Genomic DNA, 20,034 nt, shown 5'->3' on the forward strand with positions numbered 1-20,034 from the left:
GAATATTAAAAACAGTTGGCATAGTGACCAGTGCCCTGGGGTGTGCTCCGGTGGGGTTTAGTCAGCTCTGTGGCTGAACTGGAAACACTGGAGGTGAACCTGTGAGAGGCCACCCGCCTAGGAGTGCCACCGTCATCAACTCCTCTGAAGTTCAGGCTGTAGTAATGAAGCTGGGGAGAACATCCATGGACCTTCTAGGTTTTCCAGCCTAGCCTTTCAATAGATCTTTTCTCCCAAAACATCTCTGAGCTCAGAGAAGTCATGGGCCCTTTTAGAAGATTCTAGAGGGGACAGCTGCCCCATTTCTCACCTTCTGGATGGCCTCACGGGCACCCGAACCTCAGATGGTTGCTCTCCTTTGCCTGTCCTCAGATCTGAGGTTAGATGTGATTCCCCCTCACCCCCTCGTTCTTCAGATCAGAGTGACAAAGCCCGCAGATGACCACAGTGGGGTCCTGAAGCTCCTAAGGTGAATGATTTCCGTTGCCCCAACAGCCCTGGGGAATACTGGCATTCAAATAGAATTTTATTTATGATGTTTATCCTCCAAATGGCCTGTTAACTTGTTTGTACATCTCTTCTCCTTTCATCAGGGGAAGCATTTCTTGGACTAAATGAGTGGAAAGAGTAAAAATGAAGTTTTGCTTCGGATTGGCATATTGCATCCAAAGTTTGAGCCCCATCTGTGTCCCTAGTGCAACTTTCCTAGCAGCTCTGAAACGGCATGTACTGAACTGTGTCCAGAACCACCCTGCATTCCAACAGCAGAATAAGAGCTGGTTGCTTTGGAATCAGAACCGTCTAGTTGTTAGGCATTAAGCATACAGGAAAAAAAAAATGTCACGAAATCGGGCCAAGTTAGTGTATCATGCCTGCATCTGGGGCTAAGTAGAAATTTACATTTCCACTATCTAAGAAAGTAACTGGTGGGAATGCCTAGAGGGTAGAATTATTGGGGGTGAATTGAAGCTTCTTAAGAAAGCACCTCTTTGGGATAATAGTTCCCATTAGCGCTCCAGGGTGCTAATTTCAAATCTTCCTTATCAGAAAGCAAAGCAGGCCCTGGGGCATCTGTTTTGCAGCTCTCCCTGCTGCTTTTAGCTGTGTGCTGTCCTGTTTGCCATCTCCTTAGCCAGGGTGGTTTCTCTCACTGCAGATGGAAATAGGGCTCTGTTTCTTTTCACCATCTCTATCCATTCAGCAGCTTTGCTACAGAATGTTCCAAAGAAGAGGCCCCGCTTCAAACGTGGAGGGTCTTTTCCGTTGCTAGTACTTAGCAAGACAAACATTGGTTTGTTGTTGAAACAGCAATCGATTAGGGAGCATATGTTTCAGTGGAGCTTGATGGCTTGGAAACGAGGCCAAACTGAGAAACCAGTTGGAAAACCTCAGCCCAGATGTTTTCAATAAGCCCTTTGTTCCCCTCAGTGCGTCTGAGGTGCTCTCCTTTGAGCCCTGAGCAGCCATCTGTTGCAGCAGATATGTCTCAGCGGGGCCTCGAAGTCAGGAGACTGGCCCCGGGTCCCCTCTGACCTTGAAGAACCTCAGATTCTCCTTGGTTTTTCTCATCTTTACAATGGGAGTGTTTTTATCTGCTTTTTCCTTGCATCATGGAAATGACAGAATTCATTGTTTTTCTGACTTACTGGAAGGAGGAAGGAGAAAGGGAAGGTGAGCACATACTAGATATGAGATAACATATGTTATCTCATTGAATCTCCATGGCGACCTATTTGTTGGTATCATTATTTTCACTTGAGAATGGGCTTGGTGAAGTAGTTGACCCAGTCACGTGGTGCCCAAGCCTGAGGCAGAGAGAATTTGAACCTAGGTTTTCTGACTCCATTATACTATAGAGCAGGGGTCCCCAGCCCCCAGGCCATGCAACGGTACTGGTCCGTGGCCTCTTAGGAACCGGGCCACACAGCAGGAGGTGAGCGGCAGGTGCGCGAGTGAAGCTTCATCCGCTGCTACCCGTGCTCCCCATCACTTGCATTACCGCCTGAACCATCCCCCCCCCGGAAAAATTGTCTTCCACGAAACCAGTCCCCGTTTGCCAAAAAGGTTGGGGACCGCAGTACTAGAGTCCTCCTGGAGTCCTGAGGAAAAGGAGAGCTTTGACTTTGTTTCCTTTCATTGTGTAGTAATACTAATAAAACTCACTACTTGAAAACCCTCTAGCACTTAACATTTAAAAAAATTTTTAATTGTGGTAAAATACACGTAACATAAAGTGTGCCATCTTAACCATTTTTCAGTGTAGAGTTCAGTAATGTTAAGTACATTCACACTGTTGGGCAACCCATCTCCAGAACACGTTTCCATCTTGCAGATCTAAAACTCTATACCCATTAAATAACCGCTCCCCAACCCCCCTCCCCCAGCCCCTGGTAAACACCATTCTACTCTCCGTCTCTATGATTTTGACTACTCTCAGTACTTTATATATGTGGATTCATACAGTATTTGCCTTTTCGGGACTATTTCACTTAGCATAGTGAACTCAGGGTTCATCCATGTTGTAGCATGTGTCAGAATGCCATTCCTATTTAAGGCTGAATAATATTCCAGTGTATGTATAGACCACAATTAGTCAATGGACACCTAGGTTGCTTCTACATTTTGGCTATTGTGAATGATGCTGTAATGCATATGGGTGTACTGATATCTCTTTGAGACCCTGCTTTCAATTCTTTTGGATATATACCCAGAAGTGGGAATTGCTGGGTCATATGGTAATTCTATTTTTAATTTTTTGAGGAACCACCCTACTGTGTTCTACAGGGGCTGCACCATTTTGATAGGGATAGAGTAAGATAATCCAATAGTTAAAAAATCCCGCTAAGAGATCATGGACAGAGAGGGAACTCTGGGAGACCCCTGTAAGTTAATGATCACTCAAGAAAGCAGGCTTGCTTAGCAATAAAACCATGCAATAGAAGCACGAGACAGGCCTCAAGACAATAAAACAATGGTAGGAAAATGACACCTGTATCCTGCCATTGAGGTCAGTAAGTTAACGATTCCTAGGACATGTTCCTCTGCATGCACTAAAAACAAAAATACAGGAGAAATATGACATTCCAAAGTAGAAGACCCTCATTATACTGAAACCTGAGATGATTTACCTTATTTTAGCATAGATTGCCACCTTTTTTGCTAATTTCCATAGCGCCATGACAGTCCTGGTTGGGCCACAGAGGGACAAAAAACTCCCCCCAACCCCCCGATGGGGAGGAGGAGCTGATGATGGAAGCCTAATGTCTACTAAAGAATGAGGAAGAAGGTGGTCTTCTACCCCTCCCCACTTTTCCTTTGATTATAAAAACGTAGTTCACCCAGCTCTTGGGGCAGTGCTCCCTTGCCTACCTGCTTGTATGTCTCACAAGCGTCCTATATTATTAAATCCACCTCTTACCTATCACTTTGCCTCTTGCTGAATTCCTTCTGTGCCAAGACATAAAGAACCTGAGCTCCACCGAGCCCTGAGACGTGGTCTGTGGTTTCAGTGTTACATTCCTGCCAACAGTGCACAAGGGTTCCAATTTCTCCACATCCTTGCCAACACTTACTAAGGGTTCCAATTTCTCCACATCCTTGCCAACACTTACTATTTTCTGTTGTTGTTTCTGTTTTGATAGTAGCCATCCTAATGGGTGTGAGATTGTGTCTCATTGTGGTTAACCCTCTAGCACTTTGCACTCAGAATTCCCCACTTACTGCAAATCAGGTAAATGCACAGGAGGTGAGCAGAGTCCCACAGCCTCCCAGGCAGATTGCCCAGCTAGAAACCAGCCCTGCCTTCACCTGACGTGAGGAGGAGGCTCTGTGGGTTAGCCTAGCTGGGCCATCTCTGAATCAGTGGATGGGAGACATCAGGAACTGGAAAGAGCGCTGAAAGGACCAGGGTTCTGGGTTCAGGAAGGTGGCCTTGCACGATGAGTTGCCTTCTCTGAGCTTGTGCCATAGTCAACATAAGTAAAATCATCACCATCATCATCATCGTTACCATTTTTTGAGTAACTATGGACCAATGATAAATTAGGCACATGTCATGTATTATCTCTAATCTGCACACACCCCTGTCATTCGAGTGTCATTATTATCCCCCACTTTACCGATGAGAAAAGGGAGCTTTGATCAGGGTCATACAGCTAAGTGGCTGAGCCAGAATTCGTATCAAACAGCTTAGTATCCAAAGTCCCTGTTCTTCCCATTATACCACGTGCCTTCCGGGCTTAAATCTGATTTCTACTCTAATCATGTTCAATCTGCCACATCCCTAAATCACATCCCTCTGGCAAGGGAATCCAGATGATCTAGAACTGTATGCAATATCTCAACACACTGACCAATTGATGACCACACACAGCTGCCAAAATTAGGGAAAAACTCTCTTTCCGTGTATGCCCTTGGTGCCCCCAAAGACTCAAACCTACTCTGACGTGGAGCTTGGCTTCTCTCTTCTCTGCTTCCTTAGGGCCCATCTGGTTGGACAACGTCTACTGCACCGGCAATGAGGGGACCCTCGCAGCCTGCTCCTCCAATGGCTGGGGTGTCACTGACTGCAAGCACACGGAAGATGTGGGTGTGGTGTGCAGTGACAAAAGAATTCCTGGGTTCAAGTTTGATAATTCGCTGATCAACAACATAGAGGCAAGTCATGTGCTCTTTTTTTTTTTAATTGAAGTGTAGTTGATTTACAGTGTTGTATTAATTCCTGCTGTACAGCAAAGTGATTCAGTTATACATATATACATTCTTTTGTATATTCTTTTCCATATGGTTTATCACAGGATATTGAATATAGTTCCCTGTGCTATACAGTAGGACCTTGTTGCTTATCCATCCCATATGTAACAGTCTGCATCTGCTAATCCCAAACTCCCACTCCATCCCTCCCTCACCCTCCCTCTCCCTTGGCAACCACAAGTCTGTGAGTCTGTTTCTGTTTCGTAGGTAGGTTCATTTGTGTCATATTTTAGATTCCACATATAAGTGATATCATGTGGTACTTATCTTTCTCTTTCTGACAAGTTCATGTGCTCTTGATGACTCCTTCATGTGAATGTTTTCCTTCTTCCATGTATCTCACTTCTCACCTATGATTCCGAGAAGTGTGTGTGATCACTTTTGTGGCAGGTGGGGGGACCTAAACCAATTTCATTTGGTGCCAGGGCAGTTGAGGAAGGATTTCTGGAGAAGAGGCTGCTATCAGTGGGGAAAGGGCATTCCAGACACAGAGAACGACTTGGACAAAGACACAAAGGCACGGAGGTGTGAACTGGGGATGAGCAGGTCGGTACCACTCAAGACTGTAAATTATGAATGTGGAAATAGTATGAAATGAAGCTAGAAAGGCCTGTGCTATGTACAGGAGCTTGCCCTTTGGACTAGGAAGGTGTATCAGCTAGCAGCGGCAGTGTAACAAATTATCCCACCCCCCTCATATTTTGCAACAAACATGGATTATCTTGAATAGCTTCTGAGGGTCAGGAATCCAGGAGTGGTCAGCCAGTTCACTCTGCTCAGAACATCTTATGAGGTTGCAGTCATGCTGTCAACTGGAGCTGGGGACTCCTCTCCCAAGTTGACTCCTGTGGTTGTCGGCAGGTTTTTGCTTCCTTCTGGCTGTCAGCTGGAGGCCTCTGGTCCTCTCCACACAACCTCCCAATAGGCTGCTTGAGTGTCCTTAAGACATGGCAGTTGTCTTTCTCTAGAGTGAGTGACTCAAAAGAGAAAGAGAGAGGGAGCAAAACATGGAAGCTGCATCTTTCATAACTTCATCTCGGAAGTGATGGGCCATCATTTCTGCTGTATTCTATTGGTCACTCAGACAAACAGTATCCATTGTGGGAGGAGATTACCCAGAGGTGTGACTACAGAAGGTAGTGGTCATTTGGGGTCATCCTGGGGACTGGCTGCCATAGGACAGTTGTCCCAGATCTAGCTGGGGATCAGAATCACTTTTATTTTATTTTTTTTAAATTTATTTATTTATTATTTATTTATTTATTATTATTTTTTTTTAATTTATTCATTCATTTATGGCTGTGTTGGGTCTTCGTTGCTGTATGCGGGCTTTTCTCTAGTTGCAGTGAGTAGGGGCTACTCTTTGTTGCGGTGAGCAGACTTCTCATTGCAGTGGCTTCACTTGTTGCAGAGCACGGGCTCTAGGCACGCAGGCTTCAGTACTTGTGGCTCATGGGCTCTAGGGCGCAGGCTCAGTACTTGTGGCACACGGGCTTAGTTGCTCCACAGCATGTGGGATCTTCCTGGACCAGGGAACAAACCTGTGTCCCCTGCATTTGCAGGCAGATTCTTAACCACTACGCCACCAGAGAAGTCTCCAGAATCACTTTTAAAATGCACTGGCACCTCGTCCCAGACCTCCTGAATGAGAGTCTCCCACTCTGGGACCAGGTTATTTTTTTTAAGCTCTCTCAGATGATTCTGATGTTGCCAGCCTGACCCAAGTCAGCATTTGGGAATGGCAAAAGGACTTGTGACCCTCGTACATTTATGGCTAAATTTCAGATTGATCTTTTCAACAAGTTCTCCAGCCAGAGAACAAAATGAACAAACATATAATGCACTCCTCTTGTGTGCAACATATGTGGGGCTTAGGACAGGGAGATGAGGCAACCAAGACTCCCTCCTCAAGGGGACTCCAAGCCCCAAGGGGATGTTGGATCTGCCATGAATCCAGGCCAAGGAGCCTTCACTGTTCTTTAGCCTCCAGCTGACCTCAGGACTAATGCTGAGGAGAGGTGACTCTTGAAATTGCCCTATTTGGGCTCCAGAGGAAGTTCTCCCCAGACTGGGGTCTTTACATTTTCCTCCCATGACTCACTCTGTCCCAGTCTTTCTCATATGCTCCAAGAGCACACTGAGTATGCTGGGAACTGATCCAAGCCTGCATGATAGTGTGGAAAAGGAGTCCCAGCCTTCTCTCAGCTGGCAGCATGAGACCACCTCTAGCTGACACTCTTCAAATGCTGCTATTTTATTTGGGATAACTACAAGAGATGGCTACAGAGTTGATGTACTTTATTTAGTCTTCCAGTTCCTGATGACAACTTTGCTTTACCGTGAAGCTTATAATTTGGAGGGTAGCCTTATCCAGTCCAGTTTCACACCTTCCATCGCCACTCTTTATAACCTCATATGAAATAATTAGCACCCACTCATAGGTATCTCATCTTTCCAATGTTGGAAGCTCCAAAGGGCAGGGCTTACATCTAATTCACCATCGTATCCAATAAAAGTAATGCTGGGTATCTAATGGGAACAATATCTCCAATTCCCAAATTTTCTTCTTCCCAGAAATGAAAACCAAAGATCATTCTCCACTTGGGTGAAGAACATCCTAGGATAAAATATCAAACTAAACAGTGATGAGAAATGCGTAGAAGCAAATCATTCCTTCATAGTATTGCCCTTCCTAATGAACATATGTGTGACATCTTTGAGGTTTTTTTTTGGCGGGGGGGGGTCCACAGAAATTTTTTAGTAGTAATTGGATCTAACAGTATTATAATTCTACTGAACAAGTTAAATCAGGGATCTCTAAATTTTGGAATCCCAGTATTAATCAACTACAAATAAATATTAGCCCATATCTATCACCAATGACTGAGATGTTTCTTTCTGATGAATTGACCATTACATTTCCAAAGTTCTGAAACGGCCAACAGACCATAGAAAGACACTTCTTTAGGCTCCTGCTTGAAACCAACAGCTTCAGCAAACTGCTGGCCTTGATTCAGGGCCAAATATGTGTCATTGTTAATGGGCTTTTGCTCATCCTACAACCTCAGGATAATCCACATGGATTGTCAAGCAAAGATCCAGGCTTCTGGGCATCAGAAAGTCACTGATAGCTTGAATCAAAGGAAGGTGGGCCAAAATGTTTGTGGGTTTTGGATTGGGAAAATGAGAAGGCTCATCTGTCACTAGAAAAAAAAAAAAGGTTCTGGCAAAGGACTCTGTGAAGGGCACTTCAACAGAGAAATGTTTATGGAATAGCTCTATGGGCCAGTTCTACTGCTTAGCATTTAAAGGGGAAATAAGATGTGTCATAGAGAAAGCAGAACCTTAATTGGGTGGAATAGGCAGAAAAATGACTGGAAAAAAATATGTTGGCAAGAACTTTCTTATTCTGGAAGGGCTGAGATTCTGTGATAGGAAAGCTTAGTATCTACCTTTATTCTGGACATTTGTTGGAGGCCTGCTGTACACACATCATGGTCTGGGACACCACTGGGGAAAGTAAACATGACCCTTGTCCTCTAACCCTTATAACCCAAGAAGACAAGATGCATGCCTCGGGGAAAGTTGGAAGATCATTCCAAGGCAAGGAGCCTAGGTCCTAAATGAGATTACAGTAGCCCAGAGAGGGCTAGCTGAGGGGAGTCTGGTTTAAAGGGCTGGATAACTTCCGCAGCCTCTAAGCTTTGTATTTTCCTAGAAGGCCTCCCTCTTGCTGTCATACGAATCAGACTGGTTACCATGGACCAGACTAGAAGCTTTCCTGTCTAGCCAGGGATGCTGTGGAAATTTTTCAGTTGATGAGTAGTGCCCTGTAATCTCTGCCCTTTGGTATCTGCTAAAAGTAGGTCATCAACAGGCCTAGATCTCAGGGTGTCTGACGAGAACCTCGGAGAGTTGCCAGAAGATTCTTCCATCCAGGACTTTGTGGCTCAAGCGCATGCGTACGGGCAGGGTTGGCCCGATGTGTAGGGAGCCACCCGACCACCTAGCAGGAATATTTGTGGGATGTGAGAAGTTTCTCCGAAATACCTCGTGTAATAGCCGTGTCAGTAGCTTAAGTCATGGAATCACTCATCTTGGCTAGAGAAATGTCCCCTGTTAGATGTGTGTGGACCACAGGAAGACATGTAGGTTTGGTGGACATGCAGCTAGGGGGGGAGTCGTGACTCACGATACCCAGAACTGCTGATTAATTCACGTGAACACAGTGGATGGTCTCTACTGGCGTAGCCCAGGGCTCCGCTCTGCCTTTCCACCATGTATCAGAAATTTGCGTGGAGATTAAAATGTATACTGATAATATTTATAGGAGACACAAAACTAGGAGGAATTGCTGGGATAAAACATCATGGAGTGAGATTCAGAAAAACCTCAGGAGGTTGAAATAATAGACCCAAACTGGTACATGTTAGGGATGAATATAAGGTCCTATATCAAGGTTCATGGGGGGGGCGGGGGGCGGGAGCGGGGAATAGCTAAAGAGTAAAAGCCAGGGAGAGTGACTGAAAGCACTGATTATATTTAAAAGATCCCTGAAGGGAACTGGTTGCCTAAAAGCTCAGTATAAGCCAAAGGTATGGTATGGCTGCTAGAAAAGTGAATGTAAACTGATACACTGGGGGAAGACTTATTTCCCTAAACTCCTTGCTTTTTGGACCAAGAACTAAGTGCAGTTCTGGGGTCATCTCTTAACTGTGTCTCCCAGAGGAGGGACAAGCTGAGTGGAGACAGGTCTGGAAGCCACATCATATGAAGAAATGAAGATACTGTGTCAAGAAAAGAGATATGGGGGTGGGGGGAGACATGTCCGTTCTCTTCAACTATTGAAGTGCTACCATGGAGAAGAGTGTGATTAATGCCAACTTCCAGAACTAAGATGGATGGGGAGGGATTGGGATGTAGATTTCAGCTCTGTGTGAAAACTCTTTAAGGTTGAGTGATGGGGCTACACATTTCAACACAGTCCAAAGACTCTATAACACAGGGGATGGGGCTTACCTGTTAGAGGTGAGCTCCTTGTCACTGGAGTAGCTCAAGCAGGAACTGGATGACCTCCTGCCAGGAATATCACAGCCAGATCCCAACATGGGAAGGACACAGGACGAGGTGATTACCAAGTTCTAAGATCCCTTGTTTCTCTGCATCTATGAAAACGCACCCAGCCCACACAGGGGGTGCACACTAGCTGACTATTGGCAGTGCCCACCATTGTGTGAATTGGGGTCATGCATCTTACACACACACACACACACACACACACACACACACACACAGAAGGGATGCCAGCTAGTGTGTGTGCTTGGGATCTCTCTCTACCGCTTCTCTGGCCCGTCATGACTTTGGCCTTGAAAGAAGACACTTTTCACCCACACTCTTCCACATCAAAGTGAAAATTCAAGCCCCACTCCTCTCAGCTTCCCCCAGTTGGGGGCCCATAAATTCAAAAGCAGCCAAGAGTGAAGTGTCAGTTAATACCTTCTCTGTGTCTTGTGACCCCAGATATAAACAATTAGGCTAATGAAGGTCATGAAGAGACACCCCATCTCTTCTCACCCTTATTTTGAAAAGGTGAAGCCGGGTTCTATAATATCCACCCTCGTTGACGCCTGGAGACTGGGAACAGATCACAGACCATTATAGATGACCCTCACAGGCTTGTGCCTTCTCCGGAGCACACTGGAATTCCCCAAGCAGAGAGTGGAAGAAAACTGCATCCGTCTAGACCAAGTTCATCCCACTCTGGGATGCCAGAGGCATGAGTCACTAAACCCTGGGGCCTGAATGATGGAATTTCACTGGATGAGGTAACTGTGCTTCCGTGGACTCCTACATCTGCTTGGGGCATCCTCGGGGGCCCCTTGACACTTCATAAATTCCCTTCTAGAGGAGGGAAAAAGTGCCTCTTCTTCAGATGAATGACCCCACCAAAGAAGAGTTCACAGGTTTGGCCCCTGAGCTCCCCGTTGGCCAGAGCACAGAGGGAGTCCACTCTTTTCTTTAAGATGAGTGGGTTGAATTCAATCCCTTCCAGCTATGAAGTCTGTAATCCAGAGTGGCAGTGGTTTCTCCATCAGAATGGCACGGCACACACTCATTCTGTAAGGGGGAAAATCAGACGATTTCTGGAAAAGTGCTTTGCAGACTATAAAGTGTTACAAGAGATTCGCCTTACCACTGATTCACCAACCTGGGTTCATTTCATCCAGAAAATTAACCGAGCAGGGTCTCCTTTCTCCCCTTTTCTGTGGTCTAAGTTTTAGACCCCAGAGTGGAAGGCAGGACCCCTGAGTTCTGGTCCCCTTGGAGCCTGAGACTTGCAGCTGTATGTACAGAGGGACTGACCCTTCTTGGGTCTCTGGACACCTCACTGTAGAACAGCATTTTCCGCAGGAAAATGAGTCTTGGGCCAATTCTCAAAACCTTCTTCAAAAGAGGGAAACAGGAGCAAATAATAAAATGTAAAATATTGTTAGTTTCAAGTGAATAGATCTTTTTTAAACCTAGAAAACAGAGCTCCAACCAAACCTCCCAGGAGTTCAGAGGCTCTTAAATCAAGAGACTTTGTTTCCTGTCTGTGGCGGTGGACAAGTTGGAAAAAGCATTAGATAAGGAGAGATTACAAATCCAGATGCCCTTGTGAACAGCCCTCTCTGCACTGGCTCTTTTGCACATTGCTAAGTCATGTGCTCATAGAAAGGCTCGTGGCTGAGGCCGTGTACTGTCAGGTCAGGGAACATATGGGTCTTTTCCTTTCTTCACCTTCTCACCCCACCTTCTACTCTACCCATTTTTTTAAAGGCTCTTTTGCAAAAGCAGTTAGGTTCCCAGAATTGATTGGAAATCCCCCGACTGTGAGATTTAGGGGTGGCCTATCCCCCGAGGGGCCCCGGGGCCCCAATTTCTCCTTTGTGACAGCAGGCAGCCCAGGCAGTCTGGAGGGACCAGGAGAGGGAAGATGAGGGTGGAGCCAGGAGAAGGGTATTCACTTCCAACGGTGGGGAGAATCCGGTACCCCTCCCCTCTGCTCCCTCACCTCCTTCTGGAGGGGCGCTGAGACCTGAAAAAGCTCTTTCTTCTCCTCTTAACCACAGGGATGGAGGCTGCTGTGAATTTTTTAAATTCCAGAAGTCCAGGTTTTTATTAGCCACAGTTAGCTGCCAAATGCTTCAAGGTTTTCCCCTCAGCAGCAGCCTTATCGCCCCAGCATCTGGGGGGGCTCTTAGGGGTGGAGGCATGAAGCCTGAAAGGGAGTAATTAACTCTAGAAAGGTCCAAACACTTCCCGGCCAGGAGTTTCGACAACCACACCCCCCAAGAGGATGTTCAGTGTGTTACACTGGGTGGTTTAAAGAAAGGGGGCCTGTTTTCATCTCTGTGGAGTTCGGAAGGCAGTGGTCCCTCCAAGCTAAATATAGCCCTGCTTGCCCCGAAGGCCACAGGGTAGCTGGCCGGCTTCCCTCTGTGGCAGGAGGAGACATGGTAGCAAGTGGGCAGTTTGTGTCGGACCCTTCAGCAAGGGAGTAAAGGGCCACGATGGGAGCCCACAGCGTCTCAGTCCCCAGACTTGCCGAACTGTCAAGCTGGGCCATCGCATGTAGCTCTCCTGGGTTTTCTCTCCCAGCCTACAGAGAGCTTGGGCAAGAAGAGGTATTAGATCCTGTCCGGTGCTAACATTCCATGATTCTATTTATTGAGAGCATCTATGTGGTCTGGGTTCACCAGCCACCAACCCTAAGGGGAACAAGAGAAGTAGTTCTAGGGTGACCTGTTTTCCCAACGAAAAATAGGTCACAGCATCTGAAAAGCAAAAGGGCATTTACGCAGCTAACAGAACAGAATATTTGAAATTGTGCACATCCTGGCAGATCTGGGAACCCTATCCCTGGCCGAGGTGCTGTACACACAACCCTCTGAAAATTATAAATATTATAATTGTTTGTGAGCTGGAAGAAATAAGTAATGTTATACTCACTCATTAGATGAAATCAACAAATAAGTAGCCTTATAATTTGTTATAGAAGAAATAAATAAATGGCAGTATGTACTCCAACGTTGAACAGTGTGGATTGGATAGTAAATTCTGTGGCAGTTTGGAAAGGGAGAGGTTCGTGGGGAGAGATCAGTGGGAGGGAGGCTCTATGGAGGAAGTAGGGGCTTGAGCTGGGCTGGAGAAAGCCTCTCTCTGCCCTGCTTGGGCAGATCTGTTCTGTAGGGTGGGGCTCCTGATGTGACTGGGGTGAAGGTGGTGGCAAAGGGCCCAGGTGGTTCATTCGAGTCACCTCAGCCATGCTGGAGGGGTCAGCGACAACGACTCCCCCCGGCCCCATCCCCATGAGGCTGTTGCTAAGGCAACTGGATGCCGTGTCTGTTCGTTCGTTCATCCACTACATTTTAATCGGGCACCAGACTCTATGCTGGGCACTGGGAATCAAGGGATCGATGAAATGAAAGGACAGTCTTGCCCTCCTGAAATTTGCTGTCCCGTAGTGGAGAAAGACGATTTCCCAAGTCATTACTTTGTCACCATGGTGATGGTTGCTGGGAGGAGAAGCATCAGGTCAGGTGCCCTACCTGGGAGCGTGGTGGACCGTTTGGCCAGGCCCACGGACTTGCCTGGTTTGTGGCCTCAGCACCCCTGCTGGGCCAGAGGGACTGGTTGCTGGGGCAGGTGTCCTGCCAGCTTCCTGCAGACCGCAGGTCTTGACTGTTCTCCAAAGAAGCAGCCTCTGTTACCCACCCCACTGCTTTCAGGTTGGAAAATGAAACACAGAGCGTTTGATTCTCCAGCAGCGTTGCAAAGCTCTTGGTTTATAGGAGGAGGGCCCAGACTGACTGCCGGCTTTTTCCTCTGGTGCCTCAGCATGACTTCAGTTCTCAAACCACTCCCACCCCGACCCCCTCCGCCCAGACTGGTCTCCATCACGTAGAGCTGAGCAACAGGGATCGCCGCACTGCCTTCCCACTTCCCTTTCGTCTGTGTAGCCCAGTAGGAATCACCGGCTAGAGAATATTCCCAGCAGTTTCTTAGGCTGTGAATTTCTGATTTGATCTTCAAAAGGGGATAATTACAGTGTAGCCAGCTTCTTCCAGTACAACATGTCTTGTACTGTTTACAGATGATACCCACGTAGCTAAACCATCTAAATGTGTGCTGAGGGTCAGAACAGCTTTTAATTCAGTTTATTTATTAGCCTCAGATTTCAAGGGGAAAGGGGAGGGTGTTAAATAGCTCAGATGACAAGAGATCGCATGGATAAAGTGCAGACAATCTTGTCCATCGGTAAGTCACACAAGTAGTGCTTATGCTGTGAAAAAAAGCAAGCCTCTCTGTTTATTTTGCATTAAACCAAGAATAAAGGGAGTCTTTATTACATTTTTGGCTGGAGAGCCCAACATTTCTAGTTAAGCTGAATTCCTGTAACTGGATTTTTTAAAATGATTATTAGTTTGTTCCAAGAATATGTGAGGACCCACGATGTCTCGTGTCTGGCACTCGTTGCTGTGGGGAATGCAAGAATGAATAAAGCACAGTTCTGTCCTTGAGAGACTCACAGTCCGATGAGGAGGCAAAATGAAAAGATAGATAGTACAAGATAGTCAGTATAAGCCAAGAATGAATTGAGGGACCCAGAAAGCAAATGCTAGAGGAATAAAGAAGTCGTATCTATGTGGATGAGATATCTGGGGGAGGGACGTCCTAGGACGTCATAGCCCTCAACAGGTATTTTTCAAACGATTGAATGAACAAGGTTGTTCCTGAAGGTCAGGAGGATTCTGACCGGTAGAGAGGAAGGAAAAAAGGATTGCAGGGAGCAGCTTGATGCTGGGGTTAAAAAAGTGATGTCAGCCTGGCATCTTGAGACTGGAAACAGGGCACGGAGGGGATGAGGTGGGTCCTATCAGGAAGGCTCTTGACTAAGAGCATAAGACCTGGGGGAGCCACGGGAAGATTTTGAGCCAAACCCACGAAGGCACAGCGGTCAGCTGGATGGATATGCCAGCCATGTGTGAGATGGACTGGGTCAGCCATTCATCTGGACCGGGGAGAGATACAGGGTCCCGTGAAATGACAGAATTGTGGTGCTGTTCTCTTACTTCCACTACATACCTGCCTGGACAATAGAAGTGAGAATGAGAAGGTGACTGAAGGGTAGGACAAGCACTTCTGGGGCAGAATGGGCCATAAGAGTGAGGAAGAGAGAGGGAGCAGGAGGCATGCGAGGCTTGAGGGCTGCAAGCTGGAAGGGCGTCACCTTCCAACTTGCAAGAAGGAAAGACCGAGGGCATCCTGGGTGCGTTTGGTTTGAGGTGCTGAGGAAGGTGCCAAGATGGCACCTGGGAAAACGGATCTCTATCGGGAAGGCCGGTTTTTAAAAATAGCCAAATAAAGAAAGCTAAGGGCTTTGAGAGCAAGAGGCAGGAACCTGTTAGCTGTAGAGGGAAGGAGCTTGCTAAGTGAGCAGCAATTGTGCAGTGCTAACCAGCCACGTGTCTAGTTGGGATGATGGCAGACTAGTATATCTCCATCATGGTGCCCCCACCCGACACCACTCCAAGGATGACTTCTCAGGTGGGAAGGCCTGGGCTGATAAATTATGTAATTAATTATGTAACTAAATTACGACTTCTAGAGGGAAGGAAGGGGGATAGTTGGGCTAAGATCTGGCCCTTGCAAATGTGCCCTCCCTGGGGAGGCCATGAGCTTAGTGCCGACTTTCAGAGAAATTGTGAAGTGCACTCTTAGAGGCTTGCTTGCTTGCCTCGCCTCCCCCCGTATCTTTCCCTGATGCAATCTCCAACGAGACTTTCAAAACTGGTGATTTTTCCTCATTGGCGACAGCCCCAGGCTGTCACATTGTGGAATTTGCAGGTCATTCACAGATGTGGCAAATGTGAAATGCCATTCAAGCACAAGACTGGGAGACCAGCCCTGGTGCTTCTTCACTAGCCCTTCTTTCCACCAACCCACTAGTTAAGGGAGGGCAGGGCATGGCCTCAAGGCACCTTTATTTTCCCCCTTGGAAGCCGGTGATAATCACTCCCGGGGGATATGATGAGTTTTGAGTAGGACAAGTCAAGAAGGTTCTGTGAATTCCTTGGAGGGAGGCAAGAGGACCAGCATTCAGACTTCCATTTGAATTTTAAAAAGTGCCAGGTGCATTGCTGGCTTCTGGGCTATTGGGCTTAATGTAAAACTCACAAGTGTAGAGAGACTTTTGTTAGAAAAGAAGAATGTGTATATGTTTTAGGGTTTCAAATCTTCACTTCTCTTTTGAAGTTGAACTTCTGGGGAAAAAAAAGTCCTAACACTTGTGGTTATGGAAGGGATTCCACAGCAGTGAGGTCAGGAGGGCCGTTCTTTGTATACGTGTGTGTTTTCCTACACAGAGGTCTCTGAGCAGTCCAAGTGAGCTCCTGAGCCAGCAGCAAGCCCTGAATGTGTGCCATGGAGGGTTTCCCTGCCACCCCCTGGCCTGAGTCCAGGGGCAGCTGGGAGGTGGCTCTCTCCCCTCACGTACACTCTGGCCTGACTCACGGCTCCTCCGGGCGGGTCGCAGGGTGGACTTCACATATGGACTTCTAATGGGCAGAGCCCGAAGGGACCCCCCCCAGAAGGCTGGGCCCCAGGCCCTGCCCCTTGTGGGGCAACTCAATACCGGGCAAGGGATCGGGCGAGGGCGGGAGGGTGAGGACCGTTCAGAGGCCCGGGGTTATGAGCCTGGGGCACAGGCTTGGAGTCAGAATTTGGTTTTCATCCTTGTTTATCTACTTATTGGCTGTGTGAGCTTGGAGGAGGTGCAAAACCTCACCAAGTTTTCTCGTTTTTCACCTGTAGCACGGGCATACCATTGGCCCTCTCACCGTTTGTCATGGGAATTGAGGAAGGGAGTGAAAGTAAAGTTCTGAGTGCAGAGCCTGACGTGTAATTGGCTTGTATTTGATAAATGAGAGCCCTCATAGTCGTTATGATTCAGAGCAGAGGGCCCCAGGATTGGGGTGTAAGGAGGAGGCTGGCAGGGCCTATGGAGGTGAGAGACTGTATTTTCTGGAATGAATGAATGAATGAGGTGGATTTGAGCCCAAGAGGATGGGAAGGAATTGGTTCTGTGGAGGGAGAAGAGGAGAAGGAATGACAGATGTGAAGCTTGACTGACTGCTCTCCCAGGGCTTTGGAGGAAAACTCTCTGCATCCTCCTCTGCCACATAGGTGCACAGACATACACTCCACACAACGCACAGACACACAGGCCTGTCACTGGCACATCATCCTGCACGCGGACACACACGAGCAGTGCACTCCCACAGGGACACATAGACAGGCGCACAGACACGTGCAGAGACACACACACACAGACATACTCGTGACACTCAGACACACACGCTCGTACACACGCACGCACATGCAGTGAGTCAGTGGGAGATCAAGGACAGGGACATCAGTTCTAGCACTTTCTCTTCTTTGATCCTCATTTCCCACATCCGAGAGCCCACCGGGCTTGCCCACCTGTCATACTTCTGCTGAGGGGATGCTGAACTGTATCAAGACAAGGGTCTGCTGAGCGCCCCCCGCCCCCAGGCCTTCCTCCCTCTGGGTTCACGCTCCATATCTCCCCTTAGTGAGGCTGCACTGATGCTCTACGGGGGCCGGGCGGGGGCGGGGAGAGAGGCCAGGGGTCGGGGGAAGTGGAGGAGGGCAGGGGCGGGGGGAGGATCTGTGAATTTAATAAAGTCAGCCTAGCCTGCTTGCCCCGTGAAGCCTGCAGGGCTGGTGCCACCGCGGTAACTTTCCTTCTGGGCGTCACGTGTTCCTTACATGCTGAAATTCCAGCCTGGCCTCCCGAGGTGGGAGGACAGAGGAGGGAGCTGGCCCATGGGCCAGTGTAGACCTCAGGCCCTTTCTTGCTCACCCCATCCATGTGTCTTGGTGGCACGGGTCCTGTGGCCTGAATGGGGGCTGTAAAGGATCCAGGATGCAGGCAGGCAAACATAATCCTGCCACTGGCGGCTTTCCTTCCGCTCTGCATGGAAAGGAACCAGGGCCAAATGCCACCACTCCCGGCCCACATACTTTCTGCTGCCTCGCAGGACTGGGGAAGCAGGGCCTGGCTTTGCACCCTGAAGCCAGTGGCAAGGAGACCTGAATCCCTGGGCACCCAAATAATGGTCCTGTTCAAACTGGTGGTTCATTTGCATCCTGGCTGGACGGGGGTTTGGGCACTCGGGGCGCCGGGTTCCTCTCTGCCAGCACCCCTGCCCAGCCCCACCTGGCCCAGCTCAGAGAGCATATCACACTGCACCTCGGACGCTCCCTGCCTCTACGTGGTCTTGGGGAGATCACTGGAGTCAACCAATTTTCTTATCTGGAAAATGGGGATGACAGTAGCTGTAATGACCTCATTCTATTGGGCCAGAAAGAAGAGGGGCTGGAAGTGAGAGATTCTGGAGATTCCATAGTGTTTGGGGGCAGATTGCGTGAGCCTTGGAAAAACATAAGAGGTATCACTGGAAATCCCAGGTAGGCCCGTGTTCCTACACCCACCCTGGCTTCTCGGGGCCCCCTATCCAACCAAATCCCCGGGGCTCGGGTGCGGGCTTGGGGCAGGGACACTGCAGCTCAGTGTCAGGGGTTGGGGAGGGGAGCCCACCCTCGACCCGCAGCCTCCTCCATGTCCTCGCAGCAGGGTCCTGCCTTTTCTCTCACTGCCACAGAAACAGGGTGGGCAGAGGGCTGAGGAGGGGGCTTTCCAAGGGCCTCAAGACGTTCAGAATCTTCCCTTTCCTTTCCTTTGCACAGTGAATGACTGCGTGCGTCCCTACCTCCCGGGCCCCAGGATGCCCTCCCTGCTTGGCCGGCCTGGGTCTCTGCCCACCACTCCTCCCTCCCCTCCCCTCTTCTCTCCAAGCCCTCCCCTTGTCTCCTGGGATTTTCGCCCTAAAGGCTGCCAGCCTGGGGGCTATGAGGTAGTGTGCAAGATGGCCCCACCAGCCTCAGGGTATCTGAGGCTTATCTGCCTGAAACTTCAGTTTTACTGAAAGATTAGTGGGGAGACACACACACTCACTCCCACGCATGCACACATATGCTTTGGAGTACAATGCACGCATCCAAATTATTTTTACTATAGAGCATGAAATTCAAGGAACACGGCCTCTCTTCTGCTCTCGTTTTGAGACCCCTGCAGGAGGGGGCTGCCGCCCTCTGCTGATTTTGATAAGACAGAGGAGGAGCGTTGGGGTCCTCCAAGTCTCTGATTGCCCAGGTCACACCTGCTCCCCCTCCTTCAGTCCCCTCGGCCAGACCATCTCCCACGCACACGTGCTGTGTGCTCGCGGAGAGCGCCCAGGGGCCCCTGGGGGCCCGAGGGGAGAGGCAGGGGGGCCAGCAGAGTGCCCAGTCTGCCGTCACCTCTCCACGGCCAGACCAGGAAAGTAACCCCTCTCCTTCCACGCCTCCTCCCTCCCAGAACATGCATATCCAGGTGGAGGACATCCGGATCCGAGCCATCCTCTCCGCCTACCGCAAGCGCACCCCGGTGACGGAGGGCTACGTGGAGGTGAAGGAGGGCAAGACATGGAAGCAGATCTGCGACAGGCACTGGACAGCCAAGAACTCCCGCGTGGTCTGCGGCATGTTTGGCTTCCCTGGGGAGAGGAGCTACAACGCCAAAGTGTACAAGTAAGGAGGCTGCGGGGAGTGCAGCTGGCTGGCCTCTGGCCCTGCCTTGCTGTAGAGTTAGCTCTGCAGTGGCCTGGGCCGCTGCTGTCTCCCCAGCAGGTGATCATTCTGAGAAATCTGGACCTTGCAGCAACTGTTAGGAAATTGAGAAACCGATCGCTTCGATTCGGTTATATCCATCCCGAGTAAATCTTGCAATGCTGTTAGAATTTCCAAAGTTAATATCTCCCAGGGGGAAAAGGAGTGGATCATAAGGAGACTCAGAATAATTTGCCCGAGGGGGTGTCCAGTGAAGGGTTTTCAGCTCAGGGCAGGCTGGTGTACTGGCTGGTCGTGGGGTCTTCCTAGTTCCTCTAATAAGGATAATAATCGGCTTTACTGAGTGCTTACTACATGCGAGGCAGCTCTGTTCTTAGTCTCTTAAGCTTCACAACACTAGGAAGCAGGGGTCTGTTTCAGAGTTAAGGGAATGAAGTCAGAGAGGGGTGATAAATCTCGGAAGTGAATGGGACTTCCCTGGCGGTCCAGTGGTTAAGACTCCCCGCTTCCACCGCAGGGGGCACGGATTCGATCCCTGGTCGGGGA

General features: G+C 48.8%; 1 protein-coding gene and 1 non-coding gene across 2 annotated transcripts in view; one reads left to right on the top strand and one right to left on the bottom strand.

Moving 5' to 3' along the window:
• The window catches only part of LOXL2 (lysyl oxidase like 2), a 104,832-nt gene that overhangs the window by 32,661 nt on the left and 52,137 nt on the right, over positions 1-20,034 (top strand). Inside the window, exons 3-4 of the mRNA XM_036856404.1 lie at positions 4,481-4,656; positions 19,238-19,449. Of these exons, the coding sequence (XP_036712299.1) occupies positions 4,481-4,656; positions 19,238-19,449 (388 nt within the window). The remainder of the gene's footprint in view (positions 1-4,480; positions 4,657-19,237; positions 19,450-20,034) is intronic.
• On the bottom strand, positions 7,639-7,775 carry LOC118897585. Its single transcript, XR_005020477.1, has one exon. It is a non-coding gene; the product is annotated as a small nucleolar RNA SNORA2/SNORA34 family (small nucleolar RNA).

Source organism: Balaenoptera musculus, chromosome 6 (assembly GCF_009873245.2).
Source record: "Balaenoptera musculus isolate JJ_BM4_2016_0621 chromosome 6, mBalMus1.pri.v3, whole genome shotgun sequence".
Lineage (NCBI taxonomy): Eukaryota > Metazoa > Chordata > Mammalia > Artiodactyla > Balaenopteridae > Balaenoptera > Balaenoptera musculus.